Below are 24,079 nucleotides of genomic sequence, written 5' to 3'. Positions count from 1 at the left end.
CTCAGGGGGCTGAATAATTACGCACACCCCAATTTGCAGTTATTTATTTGTAAAAAAATGTTTGGAATCATGTATGATTTTCATTCCACTTCTCACGTGTACACCACTTTGTATTGGTCTTTCACGTGGAATTCCAATAAAATTGATTCATGTTTGTGGCTGTAATGTGACAAAATGTGGGAAAGTTCAAGGGGGCCGAATACTTTTGCAAGCCACTGTATGTTGGACTGTTAAAAGTGGAAGTCCACCTTTAAATTTATTGCTTTGTGTTTTCCAGTTATGACCTTTAAGACTACACTGGTGCAGGGCACACTAACTACAACAAGGTAATTGGGAATAGATGCAGGGGAAATTAATTCACTTTTTTATCTTTTTGAGTTTGCCCCCTTCAAATCTTCCTCTGCTGGAAGATGAAGCTAAAGTTTCTAAAAAGCCCTTCACCACATCCAGCTTTTAGCAAAGCTGATGAGGAAATGGATGGCTGCCCACATGCACTGAACAGATTGTATGTAAGTGTGAAACGCAAAGAAAGCACCAGTCTTTTATTTGAAAAAAACTCCACTCTTTTACAGTAAAATAAATTATGACTATGGGTTAAATGCCTTTACCACATAAAGTAATAAATGTGATAAACAAACATGTATCACACATTCACCAAGGAAGGATTTTGTTTCTATCACGTTTCTATCAAAATATGTTTTTGCAAAGTATTTGTCTGCTGATTCTTATCATTTCCTCATTAAATACTTCTGAAATCTGTAATATATTCACTTGTGTAAGGTAATCATCCCTTTGTTACCACAACAACCTAGTGTAGTCCACACGTCTTAAGTGGAATTTATACAGCACCACTACAAAACAATGATTATCACATTTTATTAATTTCTACTAATAAATATTGATTTTGCTTTGTATACATTCCTCTGTTTGTTTACTTCCACATTCAGGCAGTTTTTCTCACTGACTTTGTAACAGCAGCATTGGTGTTACTGGTTGCCATTATGCTGCAGCCATTACTCTCTTACAGTTGATGTGGACATAGATGTGCAGTTAGTCTTTACATTTGCCCCGCCCTCTTCCAGTGAGGGCAGTGAGATTAGTGCAGCATGTGCAGACAACATAGAGAGGTTAACACGCTCACAGCCATGAGAATTGTGGGTTTCTTTTTTCTGCTCCTCCTCACAGGTAAGCTGAGATGTTATTGTGTACTGCATGTGTATTAAATTTATTGAAACATTGTTTGTTTTTACTTATTATAAACATTTCAGTCTAGGATAGATGCTTGCTTCTCTAAGCATCTTGTAGGCATCTTTGTGATGTATCCTGTTGGAATAATTTACTGACAATATTTACACAAAGGCCTATGATTAACCTTGATGCCAAGTTTTGGTTGCTAAATTCCCGCACAAACAAACAGATTATTACTTTTTAAAGAATATTATATATAAGGTTTGCCAAGTGGATAAATGGTATAAACTGAGCGATTAGCTGATCTGGGCTGCCTCTTTTAATGCCAGCCCAGATCAGTCATCATTGCAGCTTTTCTTTGTGGCTTGCATAAACTAGCACTATGGTTGATATTTGTGACTATTGTCATCTTACTGTCCTTCCTGGATGATAAAATAAGTAAAGTAGGAAATTTTGCTTTTCATTTTTTTTATTAAAAAAACTCTTTTCTTTCAGGTGGAAATGCCTCCAGTTTAGAGCTACAAGATTATGGTAGAGAACAAACACTTCAAAACTTTTTCGCTCTGTGTTAGCCCTGTGAAAATAGTTGGATGTTATTAGCAGATGATAAAATATGAATAATCTAAGAGATGTGTATTGTTTGTTCATTTGTTTGTGTGTTTTTTGCCAGATGGAAATGCCTCCAGTTCTGAGCTACAAGAAATTGGAATGCCACGTAAGAATCTAATTATATAAATATTGTGTAATGATTAAACTTTCCCATTTCTTTAGTTAGGCAGTGTTTTTGTTGTGGATAATTTTCCTGACTAAACAAAGAAGAAATAGTGAGTACACATGTACTTGTTAGCATTTTAAATGGATTTGATGCCATAAAATATAGCTGCTCCTCCCAAGGTAAATATACTAACAGATAAATAAATTACCAACACTTACCAAATACCATATACTGAAAAATATGGAAAATAACAACCCATATGTTCTTCTTTCAGTTGATAACTTTCCAACCATAGAGAAGCCTGAAGATATTCTGATCTTTGAACGAATGCGAAGTATGAAACAAAACCTCCAAAACTGTATTTCTTCTTTTTCTTCTTCTTCTCTTTCTTCTCAATCTGTCTAATGTTGTAGACTGTGAGTATACATTGAGACTGAACCAGGTTATTGTTTTAATTCTGGGTTGAGTGTTTATGTGTGGATTGAGTTAATAACGACTTGCTGAAACTTATGCGTTTAGAAAACGGAATTTAAATGAAGACTCATTTTCAAATTTAAGTGTCTGCTCAGATCTTCACATTTACAATAATTTCATTAGAGAATTGATGACATATACATGCTCACTTCAGGCCTTTTTGTGACCACAAGCCCCTGGACACTGGGTTATATTTGTGATCCCATGCTTTTCATGGCTTGTTAAAAGGTTCCTGAAGCAGTCTATACGTACCCACAGAAGTGTTGTTCTGTTGTTCATTGACACCATTAGCTCATAAGCATTAACATGGATAAACATGAAGTTTGAAGTCTCAATGACCACCAGAGCACTGAAGTGCTTTTTGAAAGCAAATTAAATTAGCATGAAAGAGTGGAAGGTGGAATTTGTTTTTTCTTTTTCTTGCAGGAATTTACTCTCTAATGCATTATATGTATATTCATTTCAGATAGACAAATGGACATCGATGAAAGTTGCAGTTCTCAGGCTGTTGTAAACTACCTGAACCTAACCCAAGACAGTCATAAATACACTCTGAGCCGGCCTGTTAAACGCCACAATCATCTTACATGGATATTTGTTGAAATGAAAATTTTTGCCATCCTAGATGTGGTAAGTTATTTTTACTGTTTTGTTTATTTTTAATGATTGCTCTTGTTTTTAATGCTATTTCCTCTGTAGCTGATTAAAAGGATCATAGCAAACAATTTTTTATCAGCTCCATTCACGTAGCTGGAAATTTTTAAGTCAATGAATTATTGTTGTGGTTTCTCTCTATTAATGTAGGGTGTTTACCTTACAATACAAAGCGCCTTGAGGTAACCATTGTTGTGATTTAGCGCTATATAAATTTAATTGAACTGAATTAACCATATGCCATTAGCCATCAGATGATGTGAGATGGCACTGAGAAAAGCTCAGCTTCTCCCTGAAGTAACACTGCTGAATTTCTTTGCTCACAGAGAGAAACTGATCAGACCTTCATTTCTTACATTTGGGTTTATTTGGTGAGCCTTCTCTTAAAAATATATAATTTCTCACTCTGTTGGTGAAATTAAAAGTATTATTTTTAAAACGACGATTTCATCTTTTCCTCGCTTTTTTTTCTCTGCTTGTACCTCGTCTCTCTTTTTCCCATTCCTCTGTGCAGAGATGGGACAATGAGCACATTTGGTGGGATCCAGATGAGTTCTGTGGACTTGATCATATATTAGTTCCTACCAAGCTTTTGTGGATGCCGGATCTAACTATTGAAGAAATGTAAGTTTAATAAACACTCACTGATTCACAAACAGTCACTACCGAAGAAATTAAGTTATTGTTTAGAAATGACAAAAGCCTGAGACATTTAGACATTTAGATTTGTAGGGAAAAGATACATTTTCATCAAACTGTAGCCTTTCAGTCATCAAATAGCTAATGGAATAGAAAATATAGCAAATAAAAAGGTTAGAAAAAAACAATCTTTACCTGAGATATTAATTTTGTCTTTGAAACTTTGAATCACCATACAAAAGAACAAAGAAGGAATATGATGCAATGATCACAGTGCAACCATTGTCTTCTTTGTTCAAAGCTTTTACAGGTAGCATCCTTCTTGTTATTATTAATAATATTATTAACTATCCACTATCTCACCTTATAAGCCTCTTGAAATCTCTCTCAAACATAGAAGTGATATTTTCCAGGTCATTTTCTTCTGTAATATTCTCTTCTGTGCTGTATCTGAGTGCAGCAGCCTTCAGACAGTTTTTGCACTTTGTGTAACTGCTAAGGATCTGCTAATGCGAGTGGTCACAGTACAGCAGTTCAGTTTAAGCCATGTGTAAGATCTTGACAGAAAATGTTAAAAAATATCAAAATGTGTTAAACTTCAGAAATTAGACTTTGGTCACCCTAGTTTCTTTTTAGTTCATAGCAGTTTAAAGCGGCACATGAGTAACTAAGATGTGGCATACAGAAATCTAGATGAATCTTCCATTTAAGCCCCTCCCACCAGTAGCTAGTTAGCTGTTTTATGCTGTAGATACTAAAAAATATACTATTTTTAGTTACCATAATCTAATTTGTTCTCATTGTTTACTCAGGACAGAGAAGGACAAAGCCTCTCCAAGTCCTTATCTCAACATTAGAAATTACGGTTGGGTTGAATTTAGGAATGACCAGGTTGTGCTAAGCACCTGCAAGATGCACGTGTACAAATTCCCCTTTGACATTCAGAGCTGCAACCTTTCCGTGAAGTCTATCATGCACTCTGGTGAGCCCATAACATTTTATTTGCATGTGTTTTTAATGGTCTGATGAGCACACAGCATCAGAAACCACAACATATATTCCTTCCTTGTTGGACTGCTCACAGTTATTTTTATATTTCACTACAGATAAAGAAATTCTGTTATTCTACCAGGAAAACAGTACTTTGATCTCAGAGTGGTCTCGTGAGGTGATGCACACACAGTATGAGTGGCTGTTCATCAGCATGTCAGTCACCAACAAAACTGTTAACCATTTTGGCTTCAACCAAACTACAATTATTTACACTGTAAGTATTGCTAAAAGTGGAATAAAATAATTGTTTTTCAGTCGGGTACGTTGCATAGTTTAGAAACCTAGTGCCAAGCCACACTATGATGACTCATATTTCCACAGCAAGTAAAGGATATCACTATCCATGCTGCTGTGGTTTAGTAAGTTGTAGAGCAATGCAGTGTGCTTGTTGCCAAGTTAGTTCTTTCAAATTAGCAATGATATATTTCAGATAAATACACTTTATTAAGGGGCAGCACACTTTGGCGACAGTGGGAAGGAAAAACTCCCTTTTAACAGGAGGAAACCTCCGGCAGAACCAGGCTCAGGGAGGGGTGGCCATCTGCTGCGACCGATTGGGGTGAGAGAAAGAAGACAGGATAAAAGACATGCTGTGGAAGAGAGACAGAGATTAACAACAAGTATTATTCAGTGCAGAGAGGTCTATTAACACACAGTGGGTGAGAAAGGTGACTGAAGAAGAAATACTCAATGCATCATGGGAATCCCCCAGCAGCCTACACCTATTGCAGCATAACTAAGGGAGGATTCAGGGTCACCTGATCCAGCCCCAACTGTATGCTTTATTGAAAAGGAAAGTTTTAAGCCTAATCTTAAAAGTAGAGATAGTGTCTGTCTCCCAAATAGAATAGAATAGAATGCCTTTATTGTCACTATACGGTTGTACAATGAGATACAGAGCGTTTCCTACTCAGTGCAAACATGCTGGGGGTTGGGGGGGGCACAGTTCTGCAGCGCTATATACATATGTACAGTATTAACAGAGGGAAATATATATACATATATATATATATATAGAGAGAGAGAGAGAGAGAGAGAGAGAGAGAGAGAGATAGATAGATAGATATAGATATACCGGCTTGTATATCTGTACATTATATAATGTACAGATATACAAGCCGGTTTTAAAAAAGTAATATGTAATAAATAATGTTGTGTATATACAGTTGGGTTATTGCACATAGAATTGGTATTGCACAGTGGTGGTTCATAGAGGAAATGGGAAGAAAAAAATTGGGGGGGGGTGCTGTGTTATCGGTGCATGTGTGAGTTCAGGGTGGTTATGGCTTTAGGGAAGAAACTGTTTTTGAGTCTGTGGGTTTTTGTGCTGATGCACCTGTAGCGCTTCCCTGAGGGAAGCAGGCTGAACATGTTGAAACCGGGGTGGGAGCTGTCCTTGATAATGTTTGCTGCTCTGCTGAGGCAGCGGGAGGAGTAAATGTCCATCAGGGAGGGGAGAGAGCAGCCGATGATCTTTTGTGCTGTCTTGACTACACTCTGAAGCCTCACTCTATCCACCTTAGTGCAGCTGCCATACCATACTGTGATGCAGTAGGTTAGCAGGCTCTCAATGGACGAGCGGTAGAAGGTCAGCAGCAGGTTGGAGTTCAGCTTGTACTTCCTGAGGACTCTCAGGAAGTGCAGCCGCTGTTGGGCCTTCTTGACGACCGCTGAGATGTTGTCTGTCCAGGAGATGTCAGCAGAGATGAGGACACCAAGGAACCGGAAGGTGTGGACCCTCTCCACACACTCCCCATTGATGTAAAGGGGGACTAAGTCAGTGCTGTGTCTCCTGAAGTCGACAATGAGCTCTTTGGTTTTCTTAGTGTTCAGTGCCAGGTTGTTTTCTGAACACCAGGCTGCCAGCTTCAGGACTTCCTCTCTGTAGTCTGCCTCTTCTCCCTTTGAGATGAGTCCGACTACCGTGGTGTCATCAGCAAACTTGATGATGAGATTGTTGTTGTGGGTCGAACTGCAGTCGTGGGTGTCCAAACTTCCAAACTGGAAGCTGGTTCCATAGAAGAGGGGCCTGAAAACTGAAGTTCTCCCCTGAGTTCTCCCCATGTTTGCATGGGTTCTCTCTGGGTACTCAGGCTTCCTCAGTCCACAGTCCAAAGACATGCAGTTAGTGGGGATAGGTTAATTTGAAACTCTAAATTGCCCATAGGTGTGAATGTGAGAGCGAATGGTTGTCTGTGTCTATGTGTTAGCCCTGTGACAGACTGGCGACATGTCCACTGTCCAGGGTGTACTCTGCCTCTCGCCCTCCCTCGCTCCAGCCTGCCCCGCAACCCTGAAAAGGATAAGTGGAAGAGAATGGATGGATGGATGGATGGATGGATGGATAGTCACTTTATTAATGAACATAATTACTCATATATATATTTCATTTATAAAAGAGAGTGTAGGTGTACAGAAATGTTTTTTGAAAAAAGAAGATGTGATTTTTTTAAGTTTAAGTTTTTTAAGTTTGCATGGTGAACTTGGCCCACCTTATAATAAGCACTCATACTAAACATACACTATATTGCCAAAAGTATTCACTCAGCCATCTAAATCACCTGATCACTCAGGTGTTCAAATCATTTCCATCACCATGTGTGTATAAAATTAGCCATGCAAACTGTTTCTACAAACATTTGAGAAAGAATTGGTCACTCAGTGCTCAGTGAATTCAGGTATGGTACGGTGATAGGATGTCACGACCTGTGCAACAAGTTCAGTTGTGACATTTCTTCATTACTAAATATTCCACCGTCAGCTGTTAGTGGTGTTATAACGAAGTGAAAGTGATTCGAAACAACAGCAACTCACCCACAAAGTAGTAGGCCATGTAAAACGATAGAGTGGGGTCATAAGATGCTGGTGGGCACAGTGAGTAGAGGTCCCCAACATTCTATAGAGTCAGTCACTGCAGATGTCCAAACTTGTTGTGCTCTTCAGATTAGCTCAACAGTGCATAGAGAGCTTCGTAGAATGGGTTTTCAAAGCCAGGCAGTTGCATCCAAGCCTTACATCACCGAGCACAATGCAAAGCATCAGATGCAGTGGTGTAAAGACTCTAAAGCAGTGGAGATGCTCCCCTGGTTTGATGAATCATGCTTCTCTGTGTGGCAATCTAATCAATTTGACTCTGGGTTTGGCGGTTGCCAGAAGAACAGTATTTGTCTGACTGCATTGTGCCAAGTGTGAAGTTTGGTGGATGGGGGATTATGGTGCAGGGTTGTTTTTCAGGAATTGTGCTCAACCCATAAGTTCCAGCATAAATATTCCTATTAAGATCTGTTCATGTTCTGAAAGCTGAGAGCATAAACAGTTTCATGCGCTCAACTTTGTGGGAATAGCTTGGGAATGGCCCAAAGTAAGGCCCATCAAGAAATGGATGAGCCAGTTAGTCCCTGAGTCCCCTGAGGCTACTGGCTAGAGACCCACATGTCAATAAAGCTATTTTGGATCCATTAAAAGTCTGATAGTATAAGTGTGGTGTAAATGCACTCATTCACCAATCGCCAGCTCTTCCTATCTTCTCTCCAGGGTAAAATGTGTATATAAAGCATATAAATTAATCATGTCAGATGAAACTGGGAATGTTTTGAACATCCATTTAGATTCAGTTTTATTTATATAGCACCAAATGACAGTTAACTGAGGACTTACTTAGCTGTTTTAAGAGTATCCAAACATGTAAAAGAATCTTTTTACATTATATTTTTTATTATGACATGATTCTGTTCTTTATTTTTCTGGCAGCAGTTTCCATAATGTTTGAACACTCATGTTTACACAACAGTCTGCTTGTATCTGTTCATGGCCTGGCTTGATACAAGCTCATAAACAATGACATGTAGGCTACTTTTAGTATTGATGTCCTGAGACAGAGAGCTGACTTTAAAGCTATTTACTGTCACAGCAGAATAAAGTTCTATAAACGTACCCCAGAGAAGCAGTAGAAGTCCTGCTGTAAAGCTATTAGGCCCCACCCAGGCCCAAACTTCCTTTAAAATTAGTATAACGATGGTAACAGTAATAATGCTAAGGTCGTGGCAAGTCAAAGTTACATACCGATCAAATGGCATTGCCAGATTCTAAGAGAAAGCAGCCACTCTTGACTGCCAAGTAAAATAACTGAATGCACAGCACAAAATCGATGGATGGAAGGCCTCAGGGCAAATAATCTGCAGGTGATCGCTACAAAACCACAAGTTGCATCAATCAACAAAAATATATAGCCAGTCCAAACTGAGGCAACGGCAGCATGTATATGACTCCTACGGCTAGCAAGGGAGGAATGCTCAGATAGAAGCTACTATTTATAATTTATAAATATAATATTCTTTTTGCTTGTGACATAATCTTTGTTTATTTCAGCAAAAAAAAATTTATATTGTTACTTGACTTTCTGTGGCTATCTTGGTAGCATATGTATAGTTACCTCTATCCAACATAACCACCTGACATAAAATTTGGCAGATTACCATGAAGAGGAGGTCTGTACTCTACATCGCCAATTTCTTGCTGCCAGTCCTCTTCTTCTTGTTTCTGGACTTGGCCTCTTTCCTGATCGCAGACAGTGGTGGCGAGAAACTTGGCTTTAAGATCACTGTCCTGCTCGCTGTCACAGTGATGCAACTTATTCTCAATGAGATTCTGCCCTGCTCTTCAAACAAGGTTCCACTTATAGGTAATGCAGCTGAATCTATCCTTTGTTTGACTGTGCATAGTACACCAGTTTTTCTGCAGAGTGGAGATCTTTTAACACTGAGCTATTTATTTTAAAACACAATTAATTTTAATTTTAATAATGACCAAAGCAACCAAAGATGTATTGATCCACCCCCGAAATACTTCAAGCTGCTCATCTCACTGTAACAAAAAGTAACTTTGCTGACTCAACACATTATGTATCCTTATGATTACTGGGATTCTGGCCTTCCATCCAGTGCTCCACTCTAATTTCACTTCAGTTAAGTTTTGTTGTATCACATCAAAATACCAGCACACAGCCAATACATTTAGTGCTTTGAGCAGTCCAATCATGTAAACTATACATGCCCTGGCATTTCACATAAAGGAAACAAACTTACCAGTATGTGAGTGTTTTTGTTATTTTTCAGGGCTAATTGTTGTGCAAACCTTGATAAGTAATATTTGTATGATTTAAATACTCTACTCTCAAAATGTTGCACTCTAAAAAGGAAAAGAATAAAATACAAAAAGAAAAACTTCAAAATTTGTACAATGTTTCTTTAGTAGATACCAATAGCAGTTTTTAACGATAAACAATGGTTATGTGCTGCTGTAGACTGTTGGTTAATCTGGCTTACAGACTCAATAATTATTTACTTCTCCATCTTATTGATGCTGTCTGCTCTCCTCAGCAATCTACTGTATTGGAATTTTTGCTCTCATGCTGCTCAGCCTACTGGAGACAATTTTGGTGATGTATCTGATTGAGAAAGACTCAACAGCCCAACACAATGAGACAAATGGGGACCAAAGCCTGACTGAGAAATGTGGGGACAAACAGGGCAAATCCAACTTTCAGTGCTCTTTTAGAGGTATGCTGTACCATAGCATCAAATAAGCTTATCATACAAACCTCTATTACCCTTGCAGGTTTGTATGTGTAGGTACAGTTTACAAGCTCAGACTGTTTCACAGCTTACTATACACTGATTGTTTGTATTATTCTAATGGTGTGGCATTCTTTATGTCCTTTAGACATGACAAAATTCATTCACTGTGCATCTGTCTATGATGCAGCTACTGATGAAGCACCACCTGTGACCAAAGAGGTTAGATTAAAGTATAACAGCTATTATATGCATGGAAGAAATATATCTCTATACTGAATGAGAAAAAAATGTTTATTGCATGTAGCAGCAACTAATAGACCATATATGGCCTAAAACCTTGTTAATTACCTTTCTACAAAACCACATTAGGGTAGCACCAACAAACTGATGGACGTGTCATTTGATATGGAAAAGATCTCAGATGAGCTGGAGAAGATTGAGAAAACGATGAATCTGCTCAACAGCAACGGGAGCAAAGAGGAGAAATCCGGCTACTGGACCAGAATGGTTAAAGTCATCAACAGGGTTTTCTTAATTTGCTATATCATAGCAGTCACTGTATTTTTAGGAACTATGTTTTCATTGTGGAGAACTGCTGAAGACTAGTATCTCTAAAGTCCAATAAAATAACAATAATAATAATAATAATGATAATAACAATAATAATAATAAATATTGCCGATTACATGTACTTATGTGTGGTCTGTGTTCACACCCGTAATTCATATCCTTTGGATTAAACCAAAGATTAGGCCCGTTAGGTCAATTTTGTCTCATCTGATGCATCTAATATTTACTGACCTGTTATACATTACTGTATGTATTACACTCTTTTGATGTGAAATGCTCAGTTTATTCTTCAAGTACACAAAGAATTATTTAAAGTCTAGTGTTTTGTAAGTGTAGCTGACAAATCTAGTTAAAAGCTCATCTGTGGGAATGTAAAACAATGTAGCTACTGCTGCTTTATGTGCACATTTACAACTGTATGGTCTTTTAATGCTTAGTCATTATGTCTTTCTGTAACAACCAAAAACCCAACCAGGAGCATGTATCAAAGATGATCAAATGAAAAAAATAAAATAAATGGAAATTGGAATGTACAATCAGCTGTCTTTATGAGGTACGCTTGTTTAACTGCTTGTTGTTGAAAATGTCTAAACAGCCAATCAAACGCAACCAGCCAATCAACCCAGCACCTTTGGGATGTATTGAAACATTATCACATCATGGATGTCCAGCTGACAAATCGACAGCAACTTTGTCATACTATCATGTTAATATGAACCAAAATATCTGAGCAATGTCTAAATGTGTTTCACAGAGAATTAAGGAAGTTCTAAAAGTGTTCCTGTTGAGTGTATGTGTGTGGGTAAGTGTGCAGTCCAGGGAGATCTACCTCCACGCTGTAAGCTATCCAAAATGGTAAATACTTTTTCTTCTTTCTTCTTCTTCTTCTTATATAATATATTTTAAATTTGGTGCAGTGTCAGACCATTGCCAATTTCTAGAAATTTGGCATTGATAAAACATTGGTTCTGGCTATTTCTTGATGTTTTATTTTAAAAGTTGCAGGTAGTGGAATTCTATTTTATTTTTTTTATTTTTTTACCAGCAAATGTGTAAATGGCTTACAAGACACTTTACAAATCACAATGTAAATTTTCACAAATTCTGAATTACATAATTTCTCAACATTCAATTTAATAGCAATGCCTGGTGAAAGATATAGTAGATAATTTGTCTTCGGGCTCAGCGCTAAAGGGACTCTTTCATTAATTTTCCATTAAAAAAGTTGCACAATTGCAAAACTTTTCATTAAAGCTTCCTCTTGTACAATCAGTTTAAGCCTCTTTTAATTTCACATCTATGTAAATTTAAGAGAAGATGCTGAAGTTTGGGTTCTTTTGCACTTGAGGTAGCCTATGTCAAGAAGCAGTAGCGGTTTTTGATACGGGCGACAAGGGCGGTTGCACAACACCGGCAGGGGCGGGGCGGCAACGTGGTGGGGGCGGCATCACGGGCATCGGCAAAAAAAAAAAAAAAAAAAAGAAAAATTGCTCGTACTCATGCTGCCCCGACAGCAGCCAGCGCATATTGGTAATGGCATAGGCACCGATCGGTTTTCTATCGCCCATTTGCGGGGAGTAAGGGAGCCCTCCGTTTGCGAGGTGCGCCTGCTGCTTGCTTATTCTCTGGCTGGCCGGAGCAGCATCTAATAAGCAAAATAAAACACAATAAAAACAAACCAACAAACACGAAAACACCAGACATCATGATACAGACTTATAATTTGCACCGATGTTTTTTCGAAATTCTGTACACGAAAAGTGAGCGCGAGAGCCCTCGGTGCGCCTGCTTGCTGCTGTGCTGAAGTCAAAGTAAACTTTATTGTCATCTCCGCTACATACAGTCCGGTATATAGAGAGATGAGACGACGAAGCTCCAGTTACAGCAGTGCAAGTAAACAAACAATAAATATAAGAAGAGTAAGAAAATAAATATACACTTTAGGACTAGGGGTAAAGGGATCGATGACAATTTAAAATTTATAATTTACAGTTTGATGATTTAAAGTCTCACACACAACCCGTCGAAAGGGGAGGGGGGCCGGCTGCTTCCAAATAGAGCACATTTCATTCATAATGTTGTAAATCCAAGCCAATTATCTATTCATGATTTAAATCCTGGGTTGTGCGAAATCCCAGAAATACACCTTAGACAAAGTGAATGGGATGGGTGTTCATACTGGAGTGCAATGGAGGGCACTGTCAAGAAGAGAAGCATGGATTGACACATAAAATATAACTGCCATTTCTATTGCCCCCACAACTAACTATTTTAATTTGTTTATTATTATTATTATTATTATTATTATTATTATTCATAATTTATATTTTATTTAATAATTGCATATTATTATATTCATCATTTATAATTTAGTATATTATGACTTTAAAGAATAAGATCAAAGATAGCGCTGGTTGCAGTGCGCTGTTTCCTCCGTTGCTACAGGGGGCGCTGTTCGCTTCAGTATCTCCGTATTGTCGCTCAGTTAGTGACGTGGATTTTCATTGAAGCAGGCAGTGCTGCCAGAAGCAGTTTCTCCAACCTTATAGAGCTCTCCTTCTAACGCGTTTTAACCACATTTACAAGCTGAATCCGTCATTCTCTTTCGTCGTTTTTCACTTTTTAACACAGTTGTGCCGCCGCTGTCGAAACAGGTGAGCAGGTCGCGTAAAATGTTCACATTGCAGGGTTTTCCTGTTGCTAGTTCAGAAGTATCTGCAGTAAAAACTACAGAAACTGGGCACTCGTGTCAGTATTTCTTTGTCACAGTCCCTGTGATGTGTGTTTCCTCACTACAGACTCCAGAATGAGTAAAAACAGCAAAGTGTTGAACCTGAAGGATAAAATCAGTGGGAATGAAGTGGACCTGAGCTTGTGTAATCTCACTGAGGTGCCAGTCAGGGAGCTGGTAAGTTACTCAGCTGCTCAAAGCATACTGTAGTTTTACACTCACCGCTACTCTGCTGTGGTTTGTTCCTATTTCTATTTCTTGGTTAAAATGTCTGTTAAATAATTACCTGCCACTAATGTTAAACTTGACTTGTAATGTGATGTTTTCCAATAGGCCCTGTTCCCCAAAGTAACAGTTGTGGACTTGTCTTGTAATAACATTACCTCCCTACCTGTGAGTATTGAACACTCAGATTAAACATTTTGTTTGTTTTTGATCAAGTTGATGCTCTTAATAATACAATTCTTTGCAAAGATTGTTTGTTGGAGAAGTTTTATTCTTGTTTTAAACCAATTCATCCATTAAATGATTTGTGGAGGTCAAAATTATTTTATATTATTAGGTCATTGATCATCTTCAAATGTTTTAAGTATTTCTTTGTCTTAGTTACTTTTTCATTGTTTTAAAAAGTAATCACTCTTGCTTTAGTGAAGCATTTTCAGTAACTTACATTTTCTGAAACTCTGGGAGTGACAAGTTGAATTACCCTGCATGCTCTCAAATGTCGTAATGAATGAGCTGGGATGTTTATAACTGATGTGTGTCTCTTTGACTGGGTTATCCTCCTGCAGCCAGAGTTCTGCAACCTGACCCACCTAGTGAAGGTGGATCTGAGTAAAAACCAGCTGACCAGTCTGCCAGATGACCTGGGAAACCTGGTGAACCTTCAGCATCTAGACCTGTACAACAATAAGCTTACAAACCTGCCAGTGAGCTTCTCTCAGCTCAGGGTGGGTGTTCTTTGATAGATGTGCATTCATTGTTTAAGTTAAGCTCATCCAGCAGCCTTAGCTTAGCATAAAGAGCTAAATTCATAGCCAGAGTTTGAGCTACTGGATGTAAATCTCCTAGCACTCAGGAAGAAGCTAGTATATGTGTTTCTAAACAAAAATCCTTTGCTTTTTTGTTAACCTTTGCTGCTGATAACCTGCCGTTTTCTTACTTTGTAATTACAAGATGTGAAGCGTGTGGTTGTTGAGGTTCCCAAGCTCAGTTTCAGCTCTTTCTGTGTGTGTCTTTGTGTTCAGAGTCTCAAATGGTTGGACCTAAAGGATAACCCACTGGAGCTTGGCTTGGCCAAGGCAGCAGGAGACTGTCTGGATGAGAAACAGTGCAAACAGTGCGCCACTAAGGTGACAGAGAGAATGACGAGTCAGCAAATTTACACATGATATTACCATAAATGCGTCCAAAACTAAAGATCGTGGGGGTTTTTTAGGTTCTGCAGCACATGAGAGCCATTCAGGAGGAGGTCGATCGTGCTCGAGAGAAACGACTTTTAAGAGAAAAAGGTGGGCAACTTTATCATTTGAGAACTTCAAAAAAGTAATAACTAGGAGAAAAAAAAGCTATTTTAAACTAACAAGTATACTGTTGCACTTGGTTGAGAAAGCACTAGATACTGTTTGATACATTAAAAGAAAACGATTTGCAAAGTGGGGTCATATCCTCCCCAAGTGTCACAGGAACATATCTATCCTGTGTGTCGTCAACACAAACAACACATTTTTGAAGTTGTGTGAAATGTAGCAGAAACTTCTGTAAAGTGACTTGTAGCTTTAAAAAAACAAATGCAGTGGAATACAGTGAAGTTAAGTATTTCTTACTGAGATCCAGTGTTGTAGAAATTATGAAAAAGCACATTTAAAATGCTCATGTGTACAGTAAGGAAACTTAGTTGTTATCAACCATTAGTATTCACACCGATTGATGCACATTAATGAAGCACAGGTCTCACTGTGCCCTTGGAACAGACTATAAAAGGATTTGAAAATGTTGATGGAATAAAAATGGAGGATTATAGAATTAATACTGCGGAAGTGCTATTTACAAAAAAACAGGGAAAAATAATAATAAAAAACAAATAAATAAATAAATAATAAAACTAACTTTAGGAGCAATTAATATTGTTCTTACTATTAAAACATGGTTAAAAGTTGCAGTGACACAGAATGATTACATGTGTAAAATAAGACAGCCAGTACACTAGTTTATTTTTACACAGGCACAAGTATGTTATGTTTGCAATACCTGTTCCTAGTTGTGCCTTTAAAACACAAAAAGTCTAAATAGTAGGGAAAAAAAGCAAACATCAGGACAAGAAAAACTATACTTATGACTTTACTGTAACGTGTGTTCATGAATTAATTCATGCATTGCTCCACCACTCAAATCTATCATTGTTAAAAGTTAGAGTTTTCAGATAGTCAGATAAAAGGTATTTAAAGGTTAGTGCAGACTCACACAATAATTTTGTGGGTTGTTTTTGTTCTGGATTATTTGAAAAAGTATCGCAAACAACAGATCGAGAAGATCGTTGTTAATGGGGAGTCTTGTTGCCGAAGTAAATGCACTTCATCTCATTTATGGACAGCAGGAAAAAGCTCCCTGAAATACAAGCTTATAATGTCCCAGCAAGAATAAATCTGTGTAATTGCATCTATTCTGACCACATTTCCTTCATCCTTTAATCAGAGCTGGAGAGGAAGAGGGAGGCGAAGCAGAGGGAGCGGGAGGCCAGAGAGAGGGAGGCTCGCAAACGGGAAAAGGCGGAGGAGAAGGAGAAGAGGAGGAAAGAGTACAATGCTCAGAAGGCAGCACTGGCTGCACAAGAGCAACAGAAGAAGAAAAGTGAGGAGAAGAAGAAGAAGAACGGACAGGCAGCAGGTGGTAAGTCTATTGAAGTAGAAAGTATCCATATCTATGTTTGAAGACTTTATTCAGCTTGTAACAGGCCTTTTCTTTTTTCCTTTTTCATTGAAATGCACAATTCACTCAAAGTGGTCAGAAAATCTTTTGTTTCTGGTTTGAGGAGTCACTCTGATGTCAAACATGTGTTTCATTACAGCAGATAAAAAGGTCGCTGTGGAGTCAAAGCCTAAACCTCGCCGTTCTGTCATTGGTCTGATCTTCAAGCTCCTCCTCCTGCTGCTTGTGGGATTGGCCGGAGTCGCCGCTGTCTGTCGGCTGACTGACCTGCAAAAGGAAGCTTTCTGTCTGCCGATAAACGCCGCAGTGGACGACGGCCTGTCCTGGGCCAAAGAGCAGCAGGTTGTGCTCAGACAGCTGGTGCAGAATCTGTCGACTGCAGCGAAAGAGTTTCTCGAATCCACACAAACATCTAAGAACTAAATACTCATGCCTTCATCAAAGCTCAGAGCTCCAGGTTTTCCACTATCACCTGTGAACCAAGGGATTTTGTTTGTTTGTTTTTAAATATGAGAAATCATGAGTCTCATTAAAGTGGGTAACCCTGCATCTCCTTACCATGTTTGTGATGCTAGGGAGGTGAAAGGTCTGTACAGATAAATGACAATGGAACAGGTGTGAAAACCATCTTAAATTCCTATGGAATTGTCTCTCTTGTACCCTCTTTGTACTACAGTGTGTTTTTTTTAAAAAAGAAGAAGAAGTAATCATCTTAAATGTCTCCCTGTCAACCATGTTTTGCACTTTGACCAGCAGCCAGCTGGTTTGTTTTTGTGTGCATTACACGGAGCACAGGCTGTATTTGAGAGACGTTCAGTGAAGTGTCAGGGGGCCCTGTCTGTGCTGCACCAGTCACATGTTAGCTGCCAGTCAGTTGTCCATTTGCCAGTGTTAGATTAGGCAGTCTGAGCATGTGCAGTAAAAGCTGTGTCAATACAAAGCCTTTCCAGCCATATAGTCAACCCTCCTTAGTTTTGCACTTTGGAGTCCAAATGATAGAAGTGGATTTTATCTTGTCACAGCTTATATCCTCAGCCGGTAAAAACATTTTCAGTCACACAAATACCAAAGATGTCAGAGGTAGTTAAGAAAAAGTGTCGGTATTATCCAACAGAGAGCAAAATATCTCGTTTAGTACATCCTGTTTCATGCTTGCAGATCTTTAACGAGCAAAAATCCCCTTTCTAACGGTGTAACGATGTTTAACCACAAATCTAATTTAATAAAAGAAGAGTGCAATTTCAACAGCACATCTCGGTTTTTCTGCACAATAAATAAATGCTGCTGTACGTGCAAGAAATCTGTCAGCACAAATAAATAAATGTGTAAAATTAAAGAAAACTTAATTATTTTGATGGTGTATGAATGGCATAGGTGGAGATATTTATCAATAGGAAATTATGCCCTCCTTCGCATTTTCCAAAGCCATCCAGTGGCCCAACAACCATCTTCCAAGATTGAATTCGATGTCTTCCATTTCATTATAAAAGTCTGTTTCCTTTATGTGAATTTATAATAAACAAAACCAGCAAATCGGAAAAACAAACGTTTACCGTGAAAGCTCAATGTGCAAATGAATTTAGAAATACTAAATAATTTCAGTTCTGATATAAATTAAAGCTCAGCCAAGGTCTAATGCCGATGATTCTAATATAACAGATCATTTTAAACTTGATAACACTTTTTTTTTCATAAATCCTGCGCAAATTATATCATTTCATATTTTTTTCCTTCTTCCAAACTGTCAGTAGTTTTCACAGACTCTTAATTTTTGAGTAACAATGTGCAAACTGTAAATTTGTATTTAAACTGGACTACCAATAAAAGCTTTGCTACTGTCGCAATAAATGAATGTTTAATTCAGATGCAGCAGTGAAGGAAAAATAAAAATCATTCAGATATTCTGTTTAAAACCTCTTTAGTTGTGAATTTGGCATCACTTTATTGAAAGAGTGGTGTGCTGTTTTTTAGAGCGTGGCATGTAAATCTAACCCCCAAGACTGCTAGTTCAATGTGGATATTGAATTAGCAGTGTAAATAAAAAGCCTTTTTTTTTTTTAATCTGTTTTTTGTGTAATTTTGCTGTCGGCATAATTAAATGCACTGCAAAACATATTTGGCTCTTATATTATTTGTGACAGAATAACAACTTGGTGACAAGAAAATGTCAATAGGTTCGGGTCTAGTTTTGTCTTTGCAAATGTCAAAGTATTTTCCCCAAAAATAGTGTTCAGTCTCTGCACTAGCCATTTCATGATATTAGCTGCAGACATACTTTGGGCAATAAATAAAAGCAGGACTTGTATTATGCATTTTTTTTTTTAAGTTCCATCTCTCCTCGGCTAATTCGACATATTTCAGCTTTAGCATAGCATTCAAAATAGTGTTGAAGGTGGTGCAATATGGAATAGAAGAACTGGTCAGCATCCTGGTCATTTATGTAAACACTGACACATTTTTTTAGAGTTATAAACCCAACAAGTTGGATAGTTTAATACACATTTAATATTAAAATTTAGCATGCTAGCATTCACAAATTAAACAGAAAGTGAACTTGAAGCTGCGTCCACACTGGATGCAGGTTCCTCAATCGTGCATCAGTTTGAAGTTGACAGCTGGTTTAAACCAAAGACTGGTTAGAGCATAGCTTCCTGGGTTTTGTAGTTTGGTGAAATGTTTAATGTTGTTGTAAAATGTTGCGAAACGTTAAAGTACTCAGGTAATGGAGAAAGTAATAGAGAATGAGTGTGTAATGAGCCAGAATGTAGCTTCTCTGGAGCTTTATTACATCAATGTGACAAACAGGTGGACTTTGCAAGCACCAGGATGGGCTTGGTGGTGAAATTCCCTGCTGCTTAGAAGGTCAAAAAAGAACTATAATGCTCATATTCAAGTTACACATTGATGATCATTGTTAGTGTTTAAAAAAACATCTTGATCCTCTTTTGCAGCTGCACTGAGACACCTCAGAGGAGTCTGTGCTGTTAGAGCCATTCTCCAAAACATAATCACAGGCTTGAAATTGCAAACAATACCACAAACATTACTCAGAATGCGCTCCTTTGACAATTGAAACCTGAGACTATAAACCACCTAATATGACCAACAAGGCGTTCCGTTTTAGCTGCCGCTGCCATCCATTAGCTTTTCGTCTAATACGTCCATTCTGCGTGAGTGAAGTCTGGGAAACCACAACAAATAAATTTAAAAAAAAGAAAATGAGTGGGAAGTGCCTTTAGTGGCGGTTCATGTTTCCTAAATCTGATTTTTCAAAATAGGGATGGAAGGAAATTCAATTAAAGGTTTGGTGTCACAACTGAAGTTGATGTAGCAATTCTTCAAAAAAAGCAAATACCTCTCAGTCTAACAAAACAAGACTGAAAGAAATGTAACAATCATTCAAGCAGCCACACTTCAATCTGATTTTCAGTTGTGTTTTTGGACAATTACTTTTTTGGAGGGTAATTTTGAAAAAAAGTACATTGTATCAGCGGTTTTGGAATTTTTATACATCTTTTTCCTATTTTAAGGGCTCAGAAGTAATCTATTTTACAGCTTCATGAGGGCTGTTCCATCATTACTTCATGACAAATTAGGCAGATAAATCTGGAGTTCATCTGGAGTTGATTTCGAGTCTTAAACTTGATGGAAAAAAACCCTTTCACAATATCTGTGAAAGAGCACTCTCACAGAGGAAGGTCAGCAATCAACAGATGTCCTTAAAAAAAAGGAAATCCTGACAGTTTACAAGAAGGTGCAAAGCACAACATTATCAACACATACGTGTGTGTATTTACATATATATTTGTATTTGTACATGTAAATGCAAGTATGTGTACTTGTATATATCGTTTTTTCTGTATATGTCTGAAATAAAGATACAATAACAATAACAATCAACATCTGGATTGTATTCTTCAATAGCCCAGTCAGTCACATGATCTTAACCCAGTGGAGCATGCTTTTCAGTTACTGGAGACAAAACTGAAGGCCGAAAGACCCACAAAGAAGCAGAAACTGAAGGTGGCTGCAGATGAAAGCGTGCATTTCAATCACATCTCTGCTCTTTGATATGAAATCCACTGTGGTTGTGTACAGGGACAAAAATCACAAATATGACATGTCCAAAAACGTATGGACCTAACTGCAGGACTCTCTTAAGGTGTAGACTAGCATTAGCTTATAGCACACTTGTGCTAATATCACATAATAATGATACGACTTAACTGAAGTTGATGAGGAGAAAAAGAGAAAAATTTTAATTGTTTTTTCTTGATCTTAAGACCTCATAAATGTCTGTTGTTGACTGAATAGGAGGACAGTGAGTATGAAGTGTGAAAATAAACATGGCAATAAAGCTCCCGCAGCTGGCATTTAATGTTTGACACCAACCAGTTTCAGCAACAAAATTAAGAAAAATATGTGACATTAAGAGGAATATGAGACTTTAATGTACAAGAGATGTGTAAATAACACATTAGGCTGTGGTTTTTAATGGCTGTGCATCAGTAAGTGGAAAAAAGCTCTCAATTTCATTTTGGGGACAGAGTGAATAATTAAAAAGAATTAGCGCCTAATGTTCCTGAAAGCTGGTGACTAAAACCATCAGTTTGGTCCAATTTGAAGTTTAGTTTCAAAAAGTCAGAACTGGTCAATAGAGATACTGAACCAGTGCAAATCTTCTCCAAACAAAGGACACTAGAGATATTAACTTGGTTTATAGATAGAGAAGCACGAATCTTTGCGTTGGCAAGTGATTTCTAGTTTGCTAAGGTGGTACACAATCAATATAAAGTTAACCAGCTCCACTAGAAACATCAGCCACAGCATCTTTCACTTCATTTTACTCCTGGCATCGGAGATGACAACGGTTAAATTAATGTCTCGACTACAGTACACGATTTGATACGTGAAGATGAAAGTGTGATGTCATATTCACACCTATGCATTTGTTTTTCAACAGTGTTCAAGTTATAATTTGCAGGTTTTTTCCTCCGCAAAGTCCAACGGCCAGCAAGATCACGCCAAAACCACCAAGACGAATTCCACAAACCTGGTGAAGCGTATCCAAAGAGGAAGAACCCATTCAACTCTGGTGTGAATCTGGATTTCCTTATTTAAAATTGTATAATGAGGTATGGCTTTGTCCTTGTCTGCCTCTGTTTGTCTTATAATCAGAATTTTTTGCCACTAGGTGACAGAAAATAACATTTCTTGTGACTTGAATAAAGGATTCTGTTGCAAGTTTTCAGATTCACATGTCATCCTCTCACATCATCCTGCTTCACAAGCTGAAGTCTTTAGAAGGTGAGTGAGAAGCTCAGTACAGAACGTCACTGTGAGAGCAGTTCATGTCTGCTGCTGCAGGTCTGTCTGTAATCTCGTTCCTTCATATGAGCTGCATCATCCAGCAGCTTCGTCCGAACGGACTCATCTACCGTCAGCTCGAGTGTCACCTCTTTGAACACTGGACACTGTGACACCTGCAGCAAGCAAGACTTTGTATTAAATTCCCAAACAAAAGGTTTATTTTATAGAGCATATCCACAATTCCACACAGTGAGATCTGGTTACCTCTTGGAAGTGGAGCTTCTTGAACATGGTGATGCTGACCTGGTTCTCCAGCCCGATCTTTGCTTGGAACTTTCTGACCCCGAGTTTGGTGACTCCTGATGGAGGAAAACACGCCGATCACCACCATAAAATAACCGTTTTTTACAAATGTAATGTAAAAAATGTACTGTACTACATTTCCATACAGAAATTTCCATACAGAAATCTTTATTTCCATACAGAAATTTCCATACAGAAATCTTTAAAAGAAAATCTTCTGACAGACTGTTCTGGCTGCCTCACCATAGCACATCATCATACGTGTCACCTCCTTTCCAATGCCTTTGCCTCTGTAACTGGGCTCTGTTAAAAAACAAACAATAAAAAACACTTCTTCTTTATCACAGAATCAAAACAATGAAACAACTGAACAAAAAGTCTGCACCGAGCATGTAAAAATGCACTGGTTACTCTCTTATAGATGTTTTTAAGAACCTGCTATCATGATCTCCAGCTCAGCCAGCGAAGGGTCTGTTGGATCAGTCAGGAAGATGTTGACATCTCCCACCATGCACTGCTCCTCCTCCACACTGGGGTCTGCCCACCGCTGCTTGTCCAGGATTATGAACGTGCACTCTGGAAAGGTAACATAAAAACACACAAACACAATGAAAATGCTTTTCTTGCTATTGCTTTCCTATCATGTCTACTGATGGCTCCTCACTGTCATCATCTTCCCTCCAGCTCTTCTGCATGTCGTATTCCTGATCCAGGGTCAACGGCTCTGAAGCGGTTAGCTGCTGCAGCTCCGGAGACTTCATCCACTCATGATACCTGGATGAAAGGCACAAGTTAAACTCACTAATAAAGATGCCCACAGATGAAAGCGTCAGGAAATGTGAAATAACAAATACAGCTGGTTACTATGATCAAACTAAATTACTGAGAAATTTAATAATTTGCTATAATAACAAAAATAAATAAGGGGTTGAGAAAAATCTGTTATTGCCAGAATTAATTATTAACTATATGTTTTAATACAGATATGATATGAGAGGTATTTGTGATTTTGCTGTGAAAAAGACTATAATAGAAGACAACAGTGGCAGATATGCATCTTGCTTCTGGCTCAACCTGTTCAGGAGTTCTCCAGCTGGCTATGTCAATGAAACTGCTGCATGACAAACTATTTAACTAACTTTTACAGCCACACTCACATGTAAAGAAGCATCCAATGGAAAAACAGACGATGACCAGAATGAGAACTCAGAGAAAAACATCTGCATGACTGTGTGGCTCAGTCATTTTATTTCAGTGTTATATGACAGGTCATCTCTAACCCTCACTCAGAGGGATGAACAGTTTAGAAACACTCTTATAGTGCAATACATCTTAACGAGTTGCAACACAATAGTTAATAGTGCAAAAGCAGAGAAAAAACTAAGATTATGGCTCTTTTTTTTCCCACAAAGCCTTTGGAAGACCACACATTTGATACCTCTGCCTTAAAATATACTCTTTACTAAAGACAAATAATGTGTCATTAAGCAGTAAATATGACCTGAATGGATTAAACTAACCTTTCCTTGTGCAGGTGTAAATGCTATTGTGAACAAATGTTTTATACTTAGCACTAAAAGACTGTCACATAAAGAGACACACACATTGTAACGAGAAGTGGTGACAAGAAGAGGAATAAAAGGGGGAGAGGACAGTGAATAGCTGGACTGTGAAGCTGGGGATCGCTTCCACTAACAGCTGTTCACGTTACCTGGGCACGTGGTTTACGTTGTAAGGAACCAGCACGACTCCGTGTCCCTCCAGTAACGTGTTCTCATTTATCTTCATGGCATCAAACCGCTGATGAAGCTGTAATAACTTTAAAAGAGATCCACGTTACTGCTCAGACACCGCTTCCGCATTCAGTCTCTTCCTGCAGCTGCGCACAGGAGTCACACAGACAGGAGGCGCCACCTGCCGGACAGAATTAGGAAGCAC

At 38.2% G+C, this 24,079-nt stretch overlaps 3 protein-coding genes across 7 annotated transcripts; 2 read left to right on the top strand and 1 right to left on the bottom strand.

The window, feature by feature from the left end:
* Positions 1-1,105: 1,105 nt before the first annotated feature.
* On the top strand, positions 1,106-11,384 carry LOC100697977 (5-hydroxytryptamine receptor 3A-like). The gene is made up of 13 exons (XM_019362256.2): positions 1,106-1,185; positions 1,684-1,719; positions 1,859-1,903; positions 2,178-2,237; positions 2,844-3,007; positions 3,358-3,402; positions 3,546-3,655; positions 4,483-4,652; positions 4,777-4,937; positions 9,194-9,404; positions 10,102-10,281; positions 10,445-10,518; positions 10,669-11,384. Exons 1-13 carry the CDS (start codon positions 1,107-1,109, stop codon positions 10,903-10,905), a joined length of 1,572 nt encoding a protein of 523 aa, XP_019217801.2. The 5' UTR covers position 1,106; the 3' UTR covers positions 10,906-11,384.
* A 1,947-nt stretch (positions 11,385-13,331) lies between these two features.
* Positions 13,332-18,017, top strand: lrrc59 (leucine rich repeat containing 59). Of its 5 annotated transcripts, none has more exons than XM_025909810.1 (8): positions 13,332-13,523; positions 13,668-13,777; positions 13,934-13,993; positions 14,392-14,550; positions 14,848-14,952; positions 15,039-15,111; positions 16,295-16,489; positions 16,671-18,017. In XM_025909810.1, the coding sequence occupies exons 2-8, from the start codon at positions 13,676-13,678 to the stop codon at positions 16,949-16,951; spliced, it is 975 nt and encodes a 324-aa protein (XP_025765595.1). In that variant the 5' UTR covers positions 13,332-13,523; positions 13,668-13,675; the 3' UTR covers positions 16,952-18,017. The 5 variants fall into 5 exon arrangements, with proteins under 5 accessions (XP_025765595.1, XP_013131905.1, XP_025765596.1 ...); XM_013276451.3 differs by having other exon boundaries at positions 13,639-13,777; positions 16,668-18,017; XM_025909811.1 differs by having other exon boundaries at positions 13,333-13,523; positions 16,295-16,486.
* nat9 (N-acetyltransferase 9) lies at positions 17,080-24,052 on the bottom strand. The gene is made up of 6 exons (XM_003453397.5): positions 23,853-24,052; positions 22,806-22,915; positions 22,577-22,717; positions 22,385-22,444; positions 22,103-22,197; positions 17,080-22,011 (listed from the first exon to the last, which is right to left on the bottom strand). The coding sequence occupies exons 1-6, from the start codon at positions 23,927-23,929 to the stop codon at positions 21,862-21,864; spliced, it is 633 nt and encodes a 210-aa protein (XP_003453445.1). The 5' UTR covers positions 23,930-24,052; the 3' UTR covers positions 17,080-21,861.
* Positions 24,053-24,079: the final 27 nt, after the last annotated feature.

The sequence above is a fragment of the Oreochromis niloticus genome, linkage group LG8 (assembly GCF_001858045.2).
Source record: "Oreochromis niloticus isolate F11D_XX linkage group LG8, O_niloticus_UMD_NMBU, whole genome shotgun sequence".
NCBI classification, from domain to species: domain Eukaryota; kingdom Metazoa; phylum Chordata; class Actinopteri; order Cichliformes; family Cichlidae; genus Oreochromis; species Oreochromis niloticus.
This window is presented reverse-complemented; position numbering and strand designations above follow the sequence as displayed.